Source organism: Bos indicus x Bos taurus, chromosome 8 (genome assembly GCF_003369695.1).
Source record: "Bos indicus x Bos taurus breed Angus x Brahman F1 hybrid chromosome 8, Bos_hybrid_MaternalHap_v2.0, whole genome shotgun sequence".
NCBI classification, from domain to species: Eukaryota; Metazoa; Chordata; class Mammalia; order Artiodactyla; family Bovidae; genus Bos; species Bos indicus x Bos taurus.
Genome location: NC_040083.1, coordinates 78,312,836 through 78,334,857, shown reverse-complemented (window position 1 = coordinate 78,334,857; position 22,022 = coordinate 78,312,836). Strand labels below are relative to the sequence as shown.

The following is a 22,022-nucleotide window of genomic DNA, read 5'->3' as shown; positions in this document are numbered from 1 at the left end:
TAGGCATCTTGGTGCTGCTCACCACACACGCACCTCGTTGTTCGACAGCTGGTACCAGGGCTGTTTCCCGTATGTGAAGATCTCCCACAACACGACCCCCAGGCTCCAGACGTCACTTTCGGTGGTGAACTTCCTGTACATGATGCTCTCTGGGGGCATCCAGCGAATGGGCAGCATTGTGTGGCCACCAACCTGGCAGAAAAGGGGTAAGCAGGACGGCATCAGTCACCTGAAAACCAAGTTCCCATCATCAGGGGAAAAAGTGTGGAAGGGAGACGGGGTGCATTTTTTCCCTTTATTTGTATTTATTAATTTTAATTGTTTATAAGGCATAAGGGAAATACAGTTTATCATCTCAAGCAACAGAGACCGAGGGCAAAGAGTGGTCAAAGTATTTTTTCTCATACTGTTTGCAATTCTCTTTCTCAAAACTATATAGGGGCAGAGATGGTGACTGGGTGGATATTCATCTTGTATAAAACACAAATGCACATACTTTCTGGTATGAGAATGACTTGATTGTCTAATTAACAAGATAACTTTGGCCAAGATAATGAGGGTTCAGGATCCAAAATGACCCACCAAGGGACTCTGTTCCCTTAGCAAAGCCACAGCTTCCTTATGCTTTAAACTGTCAGGAGATCACACAGAGCTGTCTTGAACATCCTTGTCACAACCCAGCAATGGTCAGGGCTGAAATGACTATTCCCATTTTACAGATGAGGCAACTGAGGTTCAGGTTGCTATGGACACAAAGAAATCAGGTCTTTGAGTTCAAGACTTTACTATGGCACTTCAACTGAAGTGATTTACAAAAGTAAATTGGTAAGTATGTAATAGGGAAGAACATTTTGTATTCTATTACAAGTTAATCACTAAAGGGATGCTGCGTATAAGCTTAAATTATATGTAATGGCCCATCTCTGGGAATCCTGCTTCCCAGCTAATGAGCATTAAGCTAAAATACCTTTGTTTAATTCACAGGAAACATCCCGACCAGGCCCTTCCTTCACTGCTGGGAGGAAGAATTTAACACACCCCTCCAGAGGCAGATGGGAACCAGGAAATGCTTGACTTTATCCCCTCCCCTCTTAGTATAAAAAAGTCTGAATTCTAACACAGGCAAGACGGCTCTTTGGGGCATGAGCCTGCCATCTTCTTGGTCTGCTGGCCTTCTGAATAAAGTGCTTATTCCTTGCCCCAACGACTCATATCTCGATTATTGGCCCGCAGTGCAATGAGGAGTGCAAGCTTAAACTCAGAGACAAGTATGGGTCTTGAAAAGCCCATTTTAGTAAAAACGCCAAGGCTGAGGCATTACACGGCAACAGCATTAGCACAGGTGAAGAAAACTTTGACCAAAGAGATTTATTATTTCCTACTTCCTGGAGAAAAAGTAAGAATTCCATGTATAGGCTTGTAGCCCATCAAGGCTATCTGATTTTTGAACCGAGATCAGATTTATGCACCATCGGCCTGTGGGTGCAGGTCCCACTTTTCATGCTGGTGAACCCCAGCACTACCTGCCCAAATGCCAAGCGGACACTGGGGCAGTGGTTGCGTTCATAGGACTTCAGGAATTAGACTCCCCCGACAACTGCCAGCCCCTGAGTTCTGAGACCAATGCCACATAGAGTTTCTGCCCAATTACAATTCTCAGTGTCCCTTGGACAGCAAGGAGATTAAATCAGTCAATCCTAAAGAAAATTAACCCTGAATATTCATTGGAAGGACTGATGCTGAAGCTGAAGTTCCAATATTTTGGCCACCTGATGTAAAGAGTTGACTCTGGAAAAGACCCTGATGTTGGGAAAGACTGAAGGTAGAAGGAGAAGGGGACAACAGAGGATGAGATGGTTGGGTGGCATCACTGGCTCGATGGACATGACTTTGAGCAAACTCCAGGAGATAGTAAAGGACAGGGAGGCCTGAAGTGCTACAGTCCGTGGGGTCGAAAAGAGTCTGACACAACCAAGCAACAACAATAATAATTCTCATTTCTGACTCATTAAGGGAAGAAAATGGACTAACAGTGCCTAAAAAATGCTGCTCCACTCTGAAGTCCAAGGAGTGGAGAGTGTCAGAGATGTCTAATTTGTTGGTAATTTCAAATGATGCTCTTATTAGCAAAGAAAGCGCACATGTGAAAGGGTGCCCTCCTTTCTCTGTACGAAAAATACGGGTGTGACAAGCGGAGACGTAACTTGCCGGCACAGGGTTAGGGTGCCCCTGTAGTTTCACTCTTCAGGGTTTAAATGCATCCAAAGTTCAGGTGCTGAGTGTGGGCTTATTGCCTTCCATCAGATTTCAATTTCATCACTCTTTCCTCCTTCTGCAGGGGCAGGCAGTCACTGGTAAATGACACTGATTTCCCTCATGGAGCTGCCTGGACATGCCTGTAAGTGATAATGGTACTCACCACCAGGGTTGATGTCCAAAACACAACCTGTACAACCCAGGTTGAGCAGAAGGGATGCTGGTGGTCATAGTGGGACAGCCACGTGGGCATGTTTCTGGCTGATGGATATCCACTCAGCTCTGCAACCCTGAAACCCCATGTACCCAGGACTTTGGGAAAGGAAATCTACCAACATTTTCAGATACTTACAAACACTGGGACACCAAGCTGGTATGGGCCCCCAGGTGCTGGCAGCCCACACCCCAGCACCAATGTGGGAGGCAGTGTGGGGAGCTACGTGGTGCAGAGTGACATGGAGTGAGAGGTCTCTGCCTAGCTTTTTAGTGAAAAGACATAATTCTATCTTGTATGGGGATAGAGAAATTATTGAAATTGAAATATTGAAATTAGAATTAGAAAAATGTTGAAATCAGATAATGCATGCTCAGTTGCTTCAGTTGTGTCTGACTCTTTGTGATCCCATTGATTGTAGCCTGCCAGATTCCCCTGTCCATGGGATTCTCCAGGCAAGAATACATCCAATGAATAGTTGATCTGTGGTAGCAATGGCAGTTGCTGGTAGCAATTCCAGTACTCTTGCCTGGAAAATCCCTTGGACGGAGGAGCCTGGTAGGCTGCAGTCCATGGGGTCACTAGAGTCGGACACGACTGATGCGACTTAGCAGCAGCAGCAGTAAAGAGAAGACAGGGAAATCCTGTCTTCTCCATAATATCCATAATATCCATAATATTCATAATATCCATAATTATGGACCAATGTGGTGTTCTTTTGGCTACTTCACCCTCAAAGTATTAAGAGCTAGCTCTCCACACCTGCTCTTAGGTCAGGGTCTTCCCAGGTGGCACAGTGGTAAACAACCCGCCTGCCAGTGCAGGAGACATGGGTTCATTCCCTGGGTGGAGAAGATCTCCTGGAGGAGCAAATGGCCAGTATTCTTGCCTGGAAAATTCCATGGACAGCAGAGCCTGGAGGGCTAGAATCCATGGAGTTGCAAAGAGTTGGACACAACTGAGCGTGCACACACACACACACACACACATACACACACACACACTCTCTCCACATGTGTTCCTAGGTCAGAGGTGTCAAATATACCATAATCTGTAACCCTCCTTATTTCTTGGAGATCCACAATGAACAGAATTCCCTTGAAGTGTCCCAGGAGTTTGGCAGAAAGAATAGATTTAACTTTGTTTAACTTAGTGAACTGAATTAATTTAAATGTGTTTTGTAGGGGAGAAAGAGAGAGAAAGAGCCACTAACATACATTCCTAGAACTAGACAGTAAAAATCCCACTTTGGGACACATTAAACTATGAAGATGGCAGCTTTTGTATTCTTTGTGTGTTCCCAGCTGTGGCGCAGTGGACAATACTCAACTCATGACTTTAGATGGGGGCCAAAAGGTCCAGACTTCCAGCTGTAAAGTAAGTCCTGGGGGTACAATGTACAGCATGGTGACTATAGTAAATAATACTATATTGCATATTTGAAAGTAGATCCTGAGAGTTTTCCTCACAACAACAAAAAAATTTGACCTATATTAAGTAGACAACTATTAACTAGATTTATTCTGTGGTGACCATTTTGCAGTACATCAATTAGTTATGTTGTATAAGAATAGAAGGGCTTCCCTGGTGGCTCAGTCAGTAAAGAATCTGCTGCAATGCCGGAGGCTGCCTGCAATGCAGGAGACCAGGGTTCAGTTCCTGGGTCAGGAAGATCCCCTGGAGAAGGAAATGGCAACCCACTCCAGTATTCTTACCTGGGAAATCCCATGGACAGAGGAGCCTGGTAGGCTACAGTCTTGGGGTTGCAAGAGTCAGGCATAAATAAGCAACTAAACCACCAGACAAATAGAACGCTATATGTCAAGTATACTTCAATTTAAAAAGCAAAATAGGGAATTCCCTGGTGGTCCAGTGGTTAAGACCCTGCACTTAAAAAGCAAAATAGGGAATTCCCTGGTGGTCCAGTAGTTAAGACCCTGCACTTTCACTGCAAGGGGCACAGGTTTGATCCCTGGTCTGGGAACTAACCCACATGCGACAAATGAAATGCTGGGCTCCAATACATACTACTCCATATACTATTTCCTAGCTGGATAAACTTAACCAGTTGCCAAACCTCTCTGTGTCCTAGTTTTTTCAACTATAAAATGTGGGTAACAAAGAATATATACCTCCTAGGGTTATCATAAGGAGAAGGCAATGGCACCCCACTCCAATACTTTTGCCTGGAAAATCCCATGGATGGAGGAGCCTGGTGAGCTGCAGTCCATGGGGTCACTAAGAGTCGGACACAACTGAGCGACTTCACTTTCACTTTTCACTATCATGGATTGGAGAAGGAAATGGCAACCCACTCCAGTGTTCTTGCCTGGAGAATCCCAGGGACGGAGGAGCCTGGTGGGCTACCGTTTATGGAGTTGCACAGAGTCAGACACAACTGAAGCGACGCAGCAGCAGCAGGGTTATCATAAGCTAAATACTCAAGCAGACAATATTTGTGAGGGCTCTTTATGAATTTTAATGCACTAAATTATTTCTAGGTGTTGCTTCTTTCTCTGGAGCCTTTATTATCTTATTCTCTCAGTGGGAAGCAGCCATTCTAGATACAGTAAGAAGAGTCAACACTACTGGTTTCCCACGGAGGGCGGTCACGTCCTCCCTCTGCAGTGACCAGTACTGTAGGGCACCTCTCATTACAACCACTTCTCTCACAGGTTCTCTGTCCTGTGTTGCTCATAGCCAAAGAAAAGGCTCCTGTGTCCTTTAACGGAGGAAAAAAAAAAGGATTCAAATTTTGATTTACATGTTTTCCCATCTGATCATTTATTTTACACTTGCAGTCTCTTTGGGACAGATTTTTCACTGTAATGTTTCCAAGACCCCCTCTGAGATTTCACACATGCCATTATAAATAATGCTTTCCTTGTTCTAATGTCAAATGGGCCAGTGGTGGGAGCTTCTAATAAAAGTTCAGACAGGGTTCACGAGTTTTCTAAACCCACTTAGAACATATCCGAGTATTTGTTTTGCCACCTTTTCTCAGGAGTTTGGATCATGTCACAAAAGTGGCCCCCCCAAAATAAAAAGAAAGAGCCACCCTGGTTACAGAATACCGTCGCATTCCAGTCACAGTCACCGGGTGGTTTTGGATCTCACAACACCACATACTGTGCAGCAACAAACACAATGAGGTATTTGTCCTGTATTGTGCAACTTGGCAGCTGGCCCTCACACTCTTACTTAAATATTTGTGAGATGGAAAGTGATCCCAAGTATGACATGGGGAGTCAGAACTGCTGCTCTGATTGCCAGACACACAGTGGTGCCAGGAGAGACCTTCCAGTGATCAACCTTGGTCAGGAATGTGCTCTTCACTAAATGTACCAGAAGGAGCTGATACAACATGGGAAAATCCACTTAACTGGAGAGCTGACTTGGCTTACAGTTTTTATTTTCCTCAACCCAAGAGACTGGAATTTTTGCTCTGTAATTAACCACTTGCCACTACTTTCCCACCATAATCATCTGTCACCACACAGCAGCTTACCTTTACAAAGAATTTCTGCTCAGTGGTTTGACTTGAGCCCAGTAATTACCCTCTTGAGTAGACATCGGCTTGCCTTCATATTATAAATAATGCCCCTAAATTCAGAGAGTTGGAGTGGCTTATCTAGAGCCATACACATAACCCCTCCCCCAGGACACCCTGTGGCTCATTCTGATGGCTCACTTTGTGTTTCAGGCTTCTGCAATCTCCAGTTCATGCCCTGAATTCAGCCAGCAAACAGCTGTGGCTCCTCACCCAGGCCAAACCTACTCATGCCTTTTGGAAAGTTTGATCTATTTTTCTACCTGCTCTGGAATGTCTCTTAAAGACAAGTTCAAGTTCCATCACTTCAAGGAACTTATCCTCCCTGCTATAGCTCAGCGATATTTCTAAGTGCCAGGGAACCCAGCACCCCTTAGCACAGCTCTGGTAATACTGAGGGCACTCCCTATTCTTGCTAATGGATCACATGCCCAAGAGGGAAGGCTGCCGATCACTTAACGGCTGGCAAGGCTTGGGGGGCATTGGTTGGTAAGCAGACCATGTCTTCGAGTTTCTTCTGAGTGTTGATATTTGGGGAGGAATTTTCAATATGTTCCTTCAAAGAGATCAGCATTCAGTAATTTCCCATCCATTTGCCAATAACTTCTCTAAACTCATCATAGAACTGCCCTTAGATTAAATGGTTGGAAACTGCTTAACCTAATAGACACCTCAAATAAGAACCATTCAGTGAAATTCAAAACTTCTTAATAAAATGTAATCCAAAATACTGGTATTCACAGGGAGTATAAAAACTCTTTAAGCTGTGTATGAAATCCCATTCATTCCTCTGTACATCCTATACATTAATGTACAATTCTGTACATTACCATCTGTACAGTAGATGGGGGAGTCTATGGTGCAGACTTCATGCTGGTTGATCTGGGAGTGAAGTTTAGGAAGATGTCATAATGAATAACATGAGGGAATGTTGCTCTGTAAGATGCTGACTGACATCTCATAGCCTCTGAAGTTGGAGAAAAAGGATAGAGACTCAGACTTGGAAAGTTAAATGATGGAAAAGGAAAGACTGGCTGGCCATCAAGGCCGCTAATCATTGTGACTTGCTTAAATCAGTGAAGCTAATCAGAACAATGTCTGGAGCCAGTGTCCATAAAGGGAAAAAAAAAATTCCATACTGCCTAAAGTAAATCAAGTTATGGAAAATAATGGGTTCTGTCATTAAAACATCTATGAAAAGAACTGTTTGTTTGGTTCTAAATATTTATTTCTATGACACCTCATAATTTTGATGGTGACATGTATATAGGATGATCTGGTGAAAAAAGTAAACTGTTCTTGGAGAAACACCTAGACCTAAGCATCCTTTAAATCTATGTGTTTGAAAGATGTTTGAACAACAAATCCTGGACAAAATCCTAAAAGGGCCTTCGTAACTGTCTTGTGTCAGAAGTCAATAATTTTACTATTTTTAAATCAACTTGGACACATCCAATCAGTTTAACTACAATATTTATTTCTTACCCAAGAAATACTCTTTGGGTACATACTCTTTGGTCACTAGGTTATAGATTGTGGAAATTTCCCCATCGCTTAACGTGCAATGGGTTTATTTTTCTACACTGGCAAACTAGGATTTAGGAAGGTCAAAGAACTTGCTGAGCAAGTGGAGACATGAATTGGTGACCAGCAGCAATAATAATCCACTATTTTTTGGAGCTTAGGTTCTTTCTTATTTTTTTTTTTTTTAACAAACACACAAAGTATCTTTATCCCTGGTACAAGCTGAAGAGGAATATGCGATCTGTTTTCCAGGTACACTGGTTGATGAGAGGAGGTAACAAGCATAGCTCTCATTCTCCTGTTGAGCGTCACGTAAAACTCATCTACCACCTTCCTTGCTCCCTCACTGTCTCCTCTTCTCTGACAGCATCTATTTTAGTGTGGATCCTCCCACTCTATCTCTGAGTCCCTTGCTCTGAATCGTCTCTCAAATTTCACTTGTCTAGTCCTCTTTCAAATGCCAACATTGCCCTTTGTTTTGCCTAATTCTTTTATCTCCCAAAGCATCATTCTTGTCCTCCCCACAGCTCATTCTCCAACCACGGTGATGCTTACTCTCCCCTCTGTGAATCTCAGAGGCATGGTGGCAGGCTGGAGCCCCTCTATAGATCCAAAGCAAGCGCCCAGCTGGCTTTGTAAAGGTGAATTTAAAGGCGAATAAAGTGGGTCAATGGTAAAGAAGAATCTGCCTGCCAACACAAGAGATGTGGGTCCATTCCCCTGGTTGGGAAGATCCCCTGGAGAAGGAAAGGGCAACCCACTCCAATGCTGGGAAATCCCGTGGACAGAGGAGCCTGGTGGGCTGTGGTCAATGGGGTCACAAAGACTTGGACATGATTTAGCAACTAAACAACAACAACACAGCTAATGTGGGACCTTCTAAACTCAAGGAGCAAAGATCAACGATGCCTGGGAGGCCACGTTCAACTTGTGGTCTTTAGTGAGTGAGTGATAACTCATTTGGAAGCCAAACATTTTACTCCCTTAGAAACAGGCAGGCCAAAGGCCAAGCCCCATTAAGGGATGATTAGCTGTCAGAGGCTTTTGGCTGCATTAAATATTGAAGAAACTCCTAGATCTCCTGATCACACTCTACACCCACTTGCTTTGTTTCTGCAGTTTCTCCTGAGCTGTTCCTTAAAAATTCATGATATCTGTAAATTTTAAGAAATAGTTGGACCTTATGTATTTATTTATTATGTACTGCATCTGTAATAGGAAGTTTAAAAAAAAGAGAGAGAGAAACAATTTGTGCAAAATCTTCTCCTTGGAGAACTTGGGACTGCTGTGGTCAGACTGTGAACACTTTATGACCATATCCAGGATCACATCTCCTATTACAAAGAGTGATGGCTGCTTTTGTGGTGTGTGGCTACCAAACCAGAGGATACTTCATGGGAAGTGATTCAGCCCTTCCTAGATGTTGTGAGTGAACAGAGCTCCATGAACACAGCCATGAATGAATGGGGTCAGGAGGAGTGCCGGGGATAACCTGGTCACCCTCTCTCTTCCAGTGGGAAATGATTATTGCCTCACCTGAAATCGCTGTCATTTACAGCCTAGAAAATCTTCCGTTATCTTTTATCAATCTGGTCATAGAGGGTGTGACACTAATTTCAAGTCAAGTGGTTTCTGGGTTAGTCAAAATATTTTCTGAATTTTTTTTCCCAATGAGAATTCGTTTTGTCTTTGTTCACCATGAAATAATAATATAAATAGTGGGAAAATCCCTTCTGTTTGTATACATTTTCTGCTTTTTCATAGCACTTCCATATCTATTAATTGTATAATAATGGTACATACCTCAGAATATGTTTGTGAAGATTCAATGAGTTGATATTAGAAAAGCTTTGTGGTACCACAGTGTGATACCATTTGCATGACATTCTTGAGAAGACAGAACTATAGGCCTAGAAAACCTATGGTTGTCAGGGCCTGGGAATTTGGGTGGGAGTTTGTCTTACAGATGTATGAGGGAATTGAGGGTGGTGATGACAACGTTTTGAACTCTGATTGTGGTGGCAGTTAAATGACTGTTTGCCAAAACTCACAATTGTACACTAAAAAAGGTGAATTTAACTATATGTCATAAAGCTCTCAGGATAACACCTGGTACACATTAATAACAAAAGTTCAAAACATATTAGCTGTTGTTACACTAAGAATTTGATTTCCTGGTAATCTTCTGGGGTAAGCCAAGCATGTCCTTTCATCTCAGTTTAAGAGATGAGGAATCTCTGGTCCCAGAGGCAATGTGACCTACCAGAGACCACACAGGTTAGAAGGCAGAGTCTACACCAGGACCCGTCTCTCCAGAAGCATTCTGCCTCCAGTCTGATATGGAGTCAGACTCAGGGCTAGGAAAGGCTCTCTGCATTCATTTGCTGAGGCTGCCATAACAAAATGCCATGGACTGGGGAGCTAAAACGAGACATTTATTTTCTCACAGTACTAGAACCCAGCATCAAGTTTCCAGCCAGTTCAGTCTCTGGTGAGAGCTCTGGTTTCCTAGCAACTTTGTGTAGCTTGTGTGACTGCAGGGAGAGTATGAACTTCTGATGTCTCTTCTTATAAGGACACTAATCCTGCTGATGGGGCCCCACTCTGTGACCTCATTTGACCTCAATTACTTCCTCAGAGACTCTGTTTTTAAATGCAGCCACATAGGGGTTAGGGCTTCAAGACCTAAATTTGGTGGGGAGGGACACACTCAGTCCACAGCACTCTGCTTGCTACTGCTCCCCCTTCTGATTCCAGAACACTCCCAGGAGGAGCAAGAACAGCTCCCAAAATGAGAAGATGCACAATTCTGGGCCAGAAGGCAGATCTGTAGTCTTCAGTCAGATTTTCAGGGCTTCCCAAGTGGTGCTACTGGTACAGAACTCACCTCCCAGGCAGGTAGACAAGAGATGCAAGTTCAATCCCTGCGTCAGGAAGATCCCCTGGAGGAGGGCATGGCAGCCCACTCCAGTATTCTTGCCTGAAGAATCCCATGGATAGAGGAGCCTGGCAGGCTGCATTCCATTCACAAAGAGTTGGACACAACTGAAGTGACTTAGCACACACGCACATCAGTTTGTTCATGCCTGCAAGTGAAGGCCCAAGCCACTGCTCTCTTCCCTTCTTAGGTAGATTTTGACAGTTTCCCTGTTATCAACTGATTCCAGAACTTAGCAGATGCTGTTGTTCCATAACAGCCCCAGATTCAGCTTGTTTCCCTGCAAACCTCAGGGCAATCTCAGTCCTCATCTTGTCCACCAACTCTACCCCAGCTCCTCTGGGGGTAGCTAAGAGAGAGTAAGCAGACCCTAGGACTTCCCCATCATTTGTAGATAAAGGCAGAAGGACTTCCCAGGCTCCATGTCACCTCAAGTGACATCCCTCATGGGTCCTGTTGCCCCTGCTTGTGCTCTCTATACAGTTTCAAGAGCCAACCACCTTAGTCTTAGAAGTGAGTGTAGTTTTCACTTGATTTTACATTCTCTCCAATCAGGAGCAAAGAAGTCTTCTCTCAGTAAAGCTTAAAACTGCAATTTTTAAGCTTAAATCATGTTTAGGAATCACATTGGGATCTAGAAATGAGGATTCTTCATTTTATCAATAAAGTGAAATTAAACAGTGATGCTAATGCTAATGCTAAGTCACTTCAGTCATGTCCGACTCTGTGCGACCCCACAGACAGCAGCCCACCAGGCTCCCATCCCTGGGATTCTCCAGGCAAGAACACTGGAGTGGGTTGCCATTTCCTTCTCCAATGCATGAAAGTGAAAAGTGAAAGTGAAGTCACTCAGTCGTATCCAACTCTTAGCAACCCCATGGACTGCAGCCTACCAGGCTCCTCCATCCATGGGGTTTTCCAGGCAAGAGTACTGGAGTGGGGTGCCATTGCCTTAACATCCCCCTTTCTCTGACTACCTCCCCACTCCTTACCCCACTAACTCTTATCCATTTTGATGGGGAGTTTCCCAGGTGAATCAATGGGAGGATGAAGCCTTTGGAAAGAATGAAGACAGCAGGCAGCCTGACGTGTGGTCCCTGTACCCCTACACCACTCAGCAATGGGAACTTGTACATTCTAACAATACATGCCTCATCCTGCCATTACTTTAGTGTTCAATATTACTGAGCTTACAGCCTCTTAAGCATTATGGGTTTTAGCCCAAGAGATCATCTGACTCTTTAGTACTTGAGACCAAAGCATTGCATCCTTTCATAGTGAAAAGCCAACAGGGACTGACCAGTCATGAGCAAAGGCAACCAGGAAAGCAGAAACTATATAGATTTGTGTCACTATCTAGGTGATCACAGTATGTTGGTTTAGTTCCAAAATTCCAATGTGAAATTGCTTCTATGGAAATAACTCAGAAAGGCTGGATTCCAGCTAACTTTAAGTAAAGGAAGAAATCAGTGATTTTCCAACAGTGTGTGGGGAGGGGGGGAAGCTTCTCTGTACTACAAACAGCATTCTCAGTATCAGTGGTAGCTACTGTGATTCTTGCTCTTCTCAAGGCATTCTGTTTAGTACATGGGGAAATAAGGTTTCTGGCTGGACACCACACATCTGTTCCACCATTAACTCCAGCTTGTTAGTTAACACTGAGGACCCTGTCAGAATGCACATTCCATCATTAACCAGAGATGAGGACTTAATACACCAGAGCCTATTAAAAATGAGTAAGTTATCTTTCTTCCCAGTTCATTCTGATACAGAAACTGATGTCTGTGTCCACGTGAATGTAACATTAATGGGAAAGCTACTTTCTCCAGGGAGCTCTGAATGCCTGCCTGGCATCATTATGGGTCCTTTTCTGCTATGTCTGTGATATATGAAATGTGCAGCGATTGTGACCTTGGTTATAATAGACACTGTGATTTCTTAGGATGGTTGTGAAAGCTAAGAAGTCATGTAATACAAGTAACTCTCAATTACTGAGTCCTCATGCTGTACATGATGTTCTGTGCTAAAGACAATACTCACACTTAAATTTCATTTTTTCGTACCTCTCCCAACATATCTACAGATAAAATATACCCATAGAAAATGCACGTATTATAAGAAACAGCTGTTTTGTGATTGTGAAACTGAAACTCAGCTTCTGACCAGCAGCTCTTCTTTTCAGAATGGACAACAAACAGTTAACAGTGGCTGCTGAGTGTAATGGAAAATCAGTGTCTCTGGATGCCTCTTAAGCCATCGCACCAAAGCACCTACAACTGCAGAAAGAAGTAAAAGACCAGCGGTTGGGGAGGAACTGGGACCATGTGTCTCCAGGCCTAGCACAAGGTGCTTATGGCCACTGTGGAATTTCTTTAAAGTCTTTAAAGAATTTAAAGATAAATAAAGACTTTATTTCATCTTTAACATCTTATATAATCACTGTTGCATTTGATTCCACAGCACATTAAGAAAAGTGATGATTTCTCCCTAAGTCATGTATTAAAATGGATACTTCAGAAACCTGGGCCGTGCTGATTTTGTACCTTCATGAGCTCCTGTTCTGGACATGCCAACTTGTGTCCAGAGTCTAGGCAGATACTTGTTTGAGAGGCATTGGTGGCAGAAATTAAAGTGTTGTAGGTCGCCAAGAGTCAGACACGACTGAGCGACTTCACTTTGACTTTTCACTTTCATGCATTGGAGAAGGAAATGGCAACCCACTCCAGTGTTCTTGCCTGGAGAATCCCAGGACAGGGGAGCCTGGTGGGCTGCCATCTATGGGGTCGCACAGAGTCGGACACGACTGAAGCGACTTAGCAGCAGCAGCAGCAGAGTCAACAGATCTGGTTTCTTGCTCTAGCTCAGCTAGTTACTAAGTGAGTGTAAATAAATACTTCCTATCATAGTATCTTTCATCACATATACATAGGAACGAAATCTTAGAAGTCTGAATCAAGCCTATACCCTTTCCCAACATGCTAAGTTCTAGAAAAGCTGGTAAACAGCCCAGTGGCCAGAAATAGGCAAAAAGAAATATTCTAGCAATCGCTTTGGGATGACAACAATAAGCCTGAACCAGGATCCTACACAGGCCTGAGGGGCCCCTTTCCTACTGTGGTCCATGTAGACACTCCCTCCTGGGGGTGCCCAGCATGGTGTCCTGCATCACAGCCCAGGGGTCTTCTCTGGTGCTGACAAGACTCTCCATGTGACTTTGGCCAAGGCATCACCTCCCTCGAAGCCCTAGGTTTTTCACATATAGAAGAGAGACCCTGTCATTATCTGTGAGGCTCCAGTGAGGCAGCTGAAATTAAATGTCTTACGTGGTAACACCCAATCCACGTGGCTTTATTTTAGTACATATCAACTCACTTACATCTAAGTACTACATGCACTGTGGGGAAACAGCATTGGATGAGATTAGGTCCTTGCCCTCCAGAGCTTGTTCTATAATCATAACACAAGGTGGGGAATTGATGCTATGGTGGAAATGTGACCAACGGCTAGGGCTTGTGACACTGGTGCCTTTCTGTCCACTCCTTAATTTACTCTTGCTTCCAGCCCCCTTCCATTTAGAAGTTGATATTAGGATGCCTGAACATTTGCCACTGTGTCCAGAGGATCACAGGAAAGGGAGAGTATTGGGAAAGGGCAGGAGAGAAGGTTGTCAAAGAAGATCAAGGTCCTGAGTCTCTGTTGAAGTTTCCTGAGAAGGAGTTGGTCACACTGCCCCATAGAGGCTGTGATGGCAAGGGTGTGTTAAGCTTTCTGGCCAATGGTCAAAATCCAAATAGCATGTACTACAGGCTCAGCCAAACACTTTACACATCTGATCTCCCTGAGCTGCCCTGAACCACAAGCTGAGCCAACACAGGGATGCCGAGGACACATAAGTCAGGAATCACCATCAGCAGCATGTGATGGAATGGAATCAGTGGCTTAGCCACAGATTGAGAGTGGGGGACATCACTTTTATCCCTTCCTGGAAGGCCTGAAGCATGCAGTCAGGGGTTGGTGAACTCTAAGAAGTCCTTCTGAGGATATCCTTCAAAAGACATCTCAACTCTCTTCATTTATTTCCACCCCTATGTTGATCTCCTGGTTGGGTACTTTCCCTCCCTCGGTCACTGTGTCAGCTTCCTAACTGCTCCATCACTTTTCTCCTTTTATTTATTTATTTATTTATTTTCTCTATAATTTTTTTTTTTTTTTGGCTGTGTTGTGTGAAAAGGTAGAGGAACCAGAGATCAAACTACCAACATCTGTTGGATCATCGAAAAAGCAAGAGAGTTCCAGAAAAACATCTACTTCCACTTTATTGACTATGCCAAAGCCTTTGACTGTGTGGATCACAACAAACTCGAAAATTCTGAAAGAGACGGGAATATCAGACTACCTGACCTGCCTCTTGAGAAATCTGTATGCAGGTCAAGAAGCAACAGTTAGAACTGGACATGGAACAACAGACTGGTTCCAAATCAGGAAAGGAGTACATCAAAGCTGTGTATTGTTACCCTGCTTATTTAACTTACATGCAGAGTACATCATGAGGAATGCTGGGCTAGATGAATCACAAGCTGGAATCAAGATTGCTGGGAGAAATATAAATAACCTCAGATATGCAGATGATACCACCCTTATGGCAGAAAGTGAAGAAGAACTAAAGAGCCTCTTAATGAAAGTGAGGGAAAGTGGAAAAGATGGCTTAAAACTCAACATTCAGAAAACTAAGATCATGGCATCTGGTCCCGTTACCTCATGGCAAATAGATGGGGAAACAGTGGAAACAGTGAGAGACTTTCAGAGCTCCAAAATCACTGCAGATGGTGATGGCAGCCATGAAATTAAAAGATGCTTGCTCTTTGGAAGAAAAGTTATGACCAACCTAGACAGCATATTAAAAAGCAGAGACATTACTTTGCCAACAAAGGTCCATCTTGTCAAAGCTCTGGATTTTCCAGTGGTCATGTATGGATGTGAGAGTTGGACTATAAAGAAAGCTGAGCGCCAAAGAATTGATGCTTTTGAACTGTGGTATTGGAGAAGACTCTTGAGAGTCCCTTGGACTGCAAGGAGATCCAACCAGTCCATCCTAAAGGAGATCAGTCCTGAATATTCGTTGGAAGGACTGATGTTGAAGCTGAAACTCCAATACTTTGGCCACCTGATGTGAAGAGCTGACTCATTTGAAAAGACCCTGATGCTGGGAAAGATTGAAGGTGGGAGAAGAAGGGGACACAGTGGATGGCATCACCAACTCAATGGACACAAGTTTGAGTTAACTCCGGAAGTTAGTCATGGACAGGGAGGCCTGGCATGCTGCAGTCCGTGGGGTCGCAAAGAGTCTGACATGACTGAGCAACTGAACTGTCTGGGCTTTCTGTAGTTGCAGTGAAGTGGGGTGGGTTGTGTGCTACTCTCCATTATGGTTCACAAGCTTCTATTCAGTGGCTTCTCTTGTTGCAGGTGGGCTCTGGGATGCACGGGCTTCAGTAGTTGCAGCACTCAGGCTCAGCAGTTGTGGTGCATGGGCTCAGTTGCTCCATGGCATGTGGAATCTTCTCTTGACCAGGATTCGAGCCCATGTCCTCTGTATGGGCAGGCGGATTTTCATCCACGGCATTATCATTTCCCTTCTTAACTTTCTCCAAACCACTGTCCATACAATAGCCAGAGCAATGGTCTTAAAATATTAATTGTATCAACTCATTTGTTTTTCTGCTATAAACTCTCCAATGACTTTGCATTGCCCTTAGGATAAAATGAAATGTCACTGGAGTGTCTGAGAGCACCCTAGCTGTTCTCAGTTCCTCCCTCCCCAGTCTTCTCTTTACCCCTTTTCTGATAGTAACCTCCATCTGGTCTTAAATTTCCTTAGCGCTTCCTCATCATAGGTCCTTCACACATGCAGCTTCTCAATTTTTACCTGGCTGACTTCTATGTGTCCATTAGGACTAAACTTAAGTACTTTTGATGCTTAAAAGCAAGTTGAACTCTCAGGGAGTCCCACAGTACCAATCAGTAGCATTGATGTGCGTATGTGTATGGTCACATGCTTGGCATCTCCCTCTGCCTCTGATGCACACTTCCTAAAGAAAGCACTAGCCAGTGCCTGTATGCTCAACAAATATCTGTTAAATAAAACAGTTGCATCTGGCTCCCCAGGGGCATAGTCTTGGTAGATAGACACTACAGTATGAAATAAATATGGAAGAAGAAGAAAAAGGGCCAAAACCTCAAAGGCATCTTCCTGTCAACCCTCCTTGGGTCTGTTGGTACAGAGTCCTTGGAGCCCAGATGGGTACAGGGGACAGAAGGGAAAGGACAGTAGCCAATTTGCTTGGAGAGCAACACCCGTTTCTAATTTAAACTGCAAATAAGGAATGGAAACAGACATGTGTTGTACACAGAGTAACGAACATATGGGACCAGTTACCAAAAAAAGCCATGGAAGCCTGAAGATTAATGAGTTGAAGTGACACCTCGGTGGAGGAGAGGGTGTGAGGGTGTGGGGAGGAGTCAGAGAGGCAAAGGGCTGGGTGTCCTGTCCCGGGGGTTCCCATCCCTTTGCTTACCCTGAGGTATGTTCCATTGGCTATCCCAACTTCTCTGGATGAAGCCATCTTACTTACAGTATCCCCCAAGTGGCCTCATCAGAACCTCCCTCTGGGAGGGGCCTTTGGGGAGGGGGAGAGGTTGGGGGCAGACACTTACAGGTGGGAGAGGCTGGACTAGAAGCTGTCCTGGATATACCACTAATACTTAGTCTCCGTGGCTGGGGAAGTAAGGGGACAGATAGAGATTGATGAGAGGAGGTCTAAAGCCCTCAAACCCCTACTCAGCATGACCCTGCCTCCTGCATCATCTACCCTCTGATTCTCACCTACTGCTGTAGCTGCATAGCCTTAAATCCTGAGCAGAGCACTTGGAGTAACCAAAGCCTGGAGAAATTCAGCTAAAAGCCAAACCCCCATTTTCAAAGGACTATCCATTTCCATCTTGGCAGATAATATTTTAAAAAGCTATTATGACATGTTTTGGATTCTCAAACCCTCATTGCACAGAGGAGATTGATCTGTTTCATCGACTTGATGATCATTTGTTTGTTTTGGTATCATTCATCCATTTAGCAACAATCTATTAAGCTACCTGGATTGGGTCCTGAGCAACGTTGTGGGCACTGGGGTGGGACGTCCATTAGCTCCATGTTCTCATGAAGCCCTCAGTTTAATGAGAGGTACAGGCCATACATCAATAAACAGATATCTATGCCTGATAATGGCACCCCACTCCAGTACTCTTGCCTGGAGAATCCCATGAACAGAGGAGCCTGGTAGGCTACAGTCCATGGGGTCGCTAAGAGTTGGACACGACTAAGCAACTTCACTTTCACTTTTCACTTTCATGCATAGGAGAAGGAAATGGCAACCCACTCCAGTATTCTTGCCTGGAGAATCCCAGGGACGGAGGAGCCTGGTGGGCTGCCGTCTATGGGGTTGCACAGAGTCGGACACGACTGACGCGACTTAGCAGCAGCAGCAGCATGCCTGATAATGCCAAGGGTGAGAAACACTGTGAAGAAAAGCAGGTGAATAGATGGATAGGCTAGAGGGGCAGTGATCATTTACACAGGAAGCTCAGCAAAGGGTATTCTAAGCAGGGAAAATCTCAGCATAAATCTGGAAAAAAAGTGAAAGAACAAGACATGCAAACATCAGGAAGAAGGGCTTTCCAGGGACTAGAGTTAACGGATAAAAAGGTCCTGAGTTGGGAATAAACTTTGTTTGGATAGTAAGACCATTGTGGCTGTAGTGACTATAGCAAGGGGGGTGATAGGTAGGAATGGGTGTGGCATGTTACTGGGGTCATCAGTGGTGGGGTTTTAGGTAAGGGCACAGCGTCACTGAGTGGCATGTCTATAGCTGTGTATTTGTATCTATACCTTAACTTCTATATCTAAACAATATGCTACATTCCAGATAGTATTTTAAGGCAAGCTACTTAACATTGTTTTAAAGCAAACACATAACCTATGACCTAACTATCATTGCTATTCACTAAGGAGAGACATCTGAGTGCACAATCAGAATCAGAGTCTGAGGTGACAATGGGAGAGCCCAAATCCACAAATCTTGTCTTTTTCTCTTTGATTTTTGCCCCTTGTTTTGCACCACTTTCCCAAATCCACCTGGTGGATGACCAGCCAGGCAAGCCAGCTAAAGCCATTAGCCACTTTCTCTGAGTTCTGCTCAGGAGGAAATCCCTACTTCCCCAATCTACACAACTCGACAGCGATAACTGATATTTTCTTTTCCAGAAAGTGATGGATTCAGGAAACAAAATGAGTCTGACTACATGGGTCCCTTGCTCTTTCTGTCAATGGAAGGAGGAGGGGGCAGGAGAGAGATTCTTTAACTTCTAGTCCCTTAAGTAGCACAGACGCATTCCTGAGTTTCTCAGGACCCTGAGTTATAGCCCCCATGATGTTGAACTTTGGGATTTATGCTGATGGTCCCAGCACACTTCTCTCTGTCAGTACATAAGTAGGAAGCGCCCTCCACATTACCTTGTTTTTCCTGATGACTCCCCCAATATTCCATCAGTTATATGATTACATCTCTGCTGAGGTCACCCCTTGACTACTAAAAAGTTTGAGCTTCCTTTGAGGAGGAAAACTACCCTGGTGGTATCCCACCAGGGACATTGGGAATTGGGAAAAGATTTCAGAGCCTTGGTGTCCTTAATGCTTGTCTGTTCCTATTCTTTCTTTGTGTATTTTGCTTCCTGCCTCTCAATCCCTCAGTCAACCCACTATGACATTTTTTTTTCCTGCAAATTCCCTCCCAAGGTCTCTATGCCTGCCAATTATATTTTGTTTATACCAAATCATCCATTTAGGTACAGATCATTGGCATTTAGCATATGACATTTACTGGTTAATATCTACTTGACTCCATTTACGGAAATAGCTTGCATGAAACACATAAAGGTCTTCAAGCACTCCTAATCTCCTCTGTGAACACAGACTCGGGGATAACAATTCTCTTCAGTCCTGAATTTGTCTTCAGAGATGAAGACAAGAACACTCCAGAGAAGGGCAAGGTTTATACAGAACAAACAAGCTACTGCAAATTAACTGAACACTGGGGGAAAAAGATCAGAAATGATTCCCAACTTAAGAATGTTGAACTTCAAAACAATCTGTGCCCCTTTCCAATGGTAGTGTGTCTTCTGCTTACCTAAAGGTTCAGTTCAGTTCAGTTTAATTGCTCAGTCTTGTCCGACTCTTAAATGTCCTCAAATTTCTTTCCCGTTTGAATCCCTGTCTCTCCCTTCTTCTTCCCTAAATATCACCGCTATCTTCATGGACCACTCTGTGCGTGTGTGTGTGTTAGTTGCTCAGTTGTGTCCAACTCTTTGCGACCCCATGGATTGTAGCCCACCAGGCTCCTCTGTCCATGGGATTCTCCAGACAAGAATACTGGAGTGGATTGTCATCCCCTCCTCCAGGGACTCTTCCCAAGGCAGGGATTAAACCCAGGTCTCCTGCATTGCAGGCAGATTCTTTACTGTCTAAGCCACCAGGGAAGCCCACTGACCACCATATTTTTGTTCAAAGCTAAGATTCACCATTGATTCCCTATTCTCCCTCATTGCCCATATCCAAGTCGTCATTAGGTTCTTTCAGGTCGACCTGCAAAGCATGCCCTGAATGTGCCCACATTCTCATGTCCACTGTTACATAATCCAAGCCTCCTTGCACATTTACTCAAACTTCTGCAGTTGCCTCCTCTAAGCTCTTCTAGCTCTACCCTCCAAGTGCTGTCCCAACTCAGAGGGCAACTAACCCGAGTTACTCTTATCCTAGCCTGGCCTGATGTTGAAGTATCCTTCGAAGACAACCTTACCTGCTCCCAGAAACTCCTTTTTGGTCTTGATGGTCTGATATGCCAACTCTATCCCATAGCAATGACTTAGTGAATGACCTCTCTCTCTGCCCTGGGGTCATATTTTAACCTTTGCCTATCACCGTAACTTGAATAAAACTGAATCCTGGAGCAATAAAATGACAAAAAGTATACATTCAAGTGATTAGTTCTTCATGGGCTGTATCTGGTCAAACTTTTGAAGATAGGAATGTTTATTTTTTGAGGAATTTGTGGAAGAGTTTTTATCAATTTGCTAAATATGTTAGTGGTCACTTCATCACCTCTCTAAATGAAATCACTAAAGTTGCACGTTATTTTTAAGTGGGAATTACCCTGGAGGAAAAAAAAATAGGTTCTGCAGAAAAGGAACACAAAGTGATCTTTATAAAGTAAACCACCATGGAGAGACAGCAGCAACTAATAGCATCTGGGAAGACCACACACCCACACATCGGAGGCTCACACCAGCGGAGAGCCTCATGGGTCAGGCTCTTAACGATCTCTGCTAATGAAAACTCAACCAATCAGAACTGGTCTCATTCTGCGAGTTATCCTCTTGGGGTCTTCAGAAATTACCAGCAAGCTTGCTTTGCATTTATATCACCCACAGTCCTGGTCAGGAAAACTAGGAGTTTATTCAGCTGGAGGGAAGTAGGCTAAGGGGTGACCAAACATCATCTTCAGGTGAGAAGGCAGAACCTTCAGGAGAGCAATGCCTGGCTGCTCGCACTCAAGGGCAGGTCAAGGAAAGGCGACAGACTAATCTCACACGTGATATAATCAGCTTCTTGACACGAATGCCCAATAGGTCATTAACTGCCTGAATGCTCAGTGAGGGCAGCTGTGAAGTCCGCTGCCCTGCATCCTTCAATGCTCTGAGATGAGATACACAGTGGAGCTTTCTCAGTTGTCCCCTGTTAAAAATTTCAGTCTCCAGCATAGGGAAAAGGAGCTCTGGGCACCTCATATTCTAGAGAAAATCTCTTTATCAGTCAGAGTCCAGCACCTGAAAGTTGGACCAGACTCCTGCTCCTGTAATAGAAAAACCCCTTCAGTAACCACGTACCACCCTAGATTCCTCCCCTCTCTCAGTCTGTGTGGGGAGAAAACGGGCAGGGAGGGAACAAAGGTAATGGATTCGCTGGTCTGGGGGCCACTGCTGCGTGTATGATACCAACCACATAATGATCTAGAAAAGGTAAAACTATGGACACAGTAAAAAGATCAGTGGGCTGGAGGGAGGAAGGGATGAATAGGCGGAGCCCAGAGGATATTTAGAGATACTATAATGGTGGCTACATGTCATTATAAATTTGTAAAAACCCATAAAACGTTCAGGCTTCCCAGGCGTCACAGTGGTAGAGAATTCACCTACCAATGCAGGAAATGCAAGAGACACAGTTCGATCCCTGGGTTGGGAAGATCCCCTGGAGTAGGAAATGGCAACCCTTGCCTAGAGAATCCCATGGACAGAGGAGTCTGGTGGGCTCTGACATGACTGAACACACACACACACACATACAGCACTAAGTATGAACTCTTATTGAAACTTTGGGTGATAATGGATTCTTTTTTTACCATAGAATATATACATTGTTTCCCCCACATATG

General features: G+C 44.2%; 1 protein-coding gene across 7 annotated transcripts in view; it reads right to left on the bottom strand.

The window, feature by feature from the left end:
* The window catches only part of NTRK2 (neurotrophic receptor tyrosine kinase 2), a 414,185-nt gene that overhangs the window by 6,582 nt on the left and 385,581 nt on the right, over positions 1-22,022 (bottom strand). For all 7 annotated transcript variants that reach the window (XR_003512340.1, XM_027550137.1, XM_027550133.1 and 4 more), the window contains one exon: positions 34-192. Coding sequence is in view for 6 of the 7 variants with exons in the window: in XM_027550137.1 (XP_027405938.1) it covers positions 34-192 (159 nt within the window). In the remaining variant the exon portion in view is untranslated. The remainder of the gene's footprint in view (positions 1-33; positions 193-22,022) is intronic.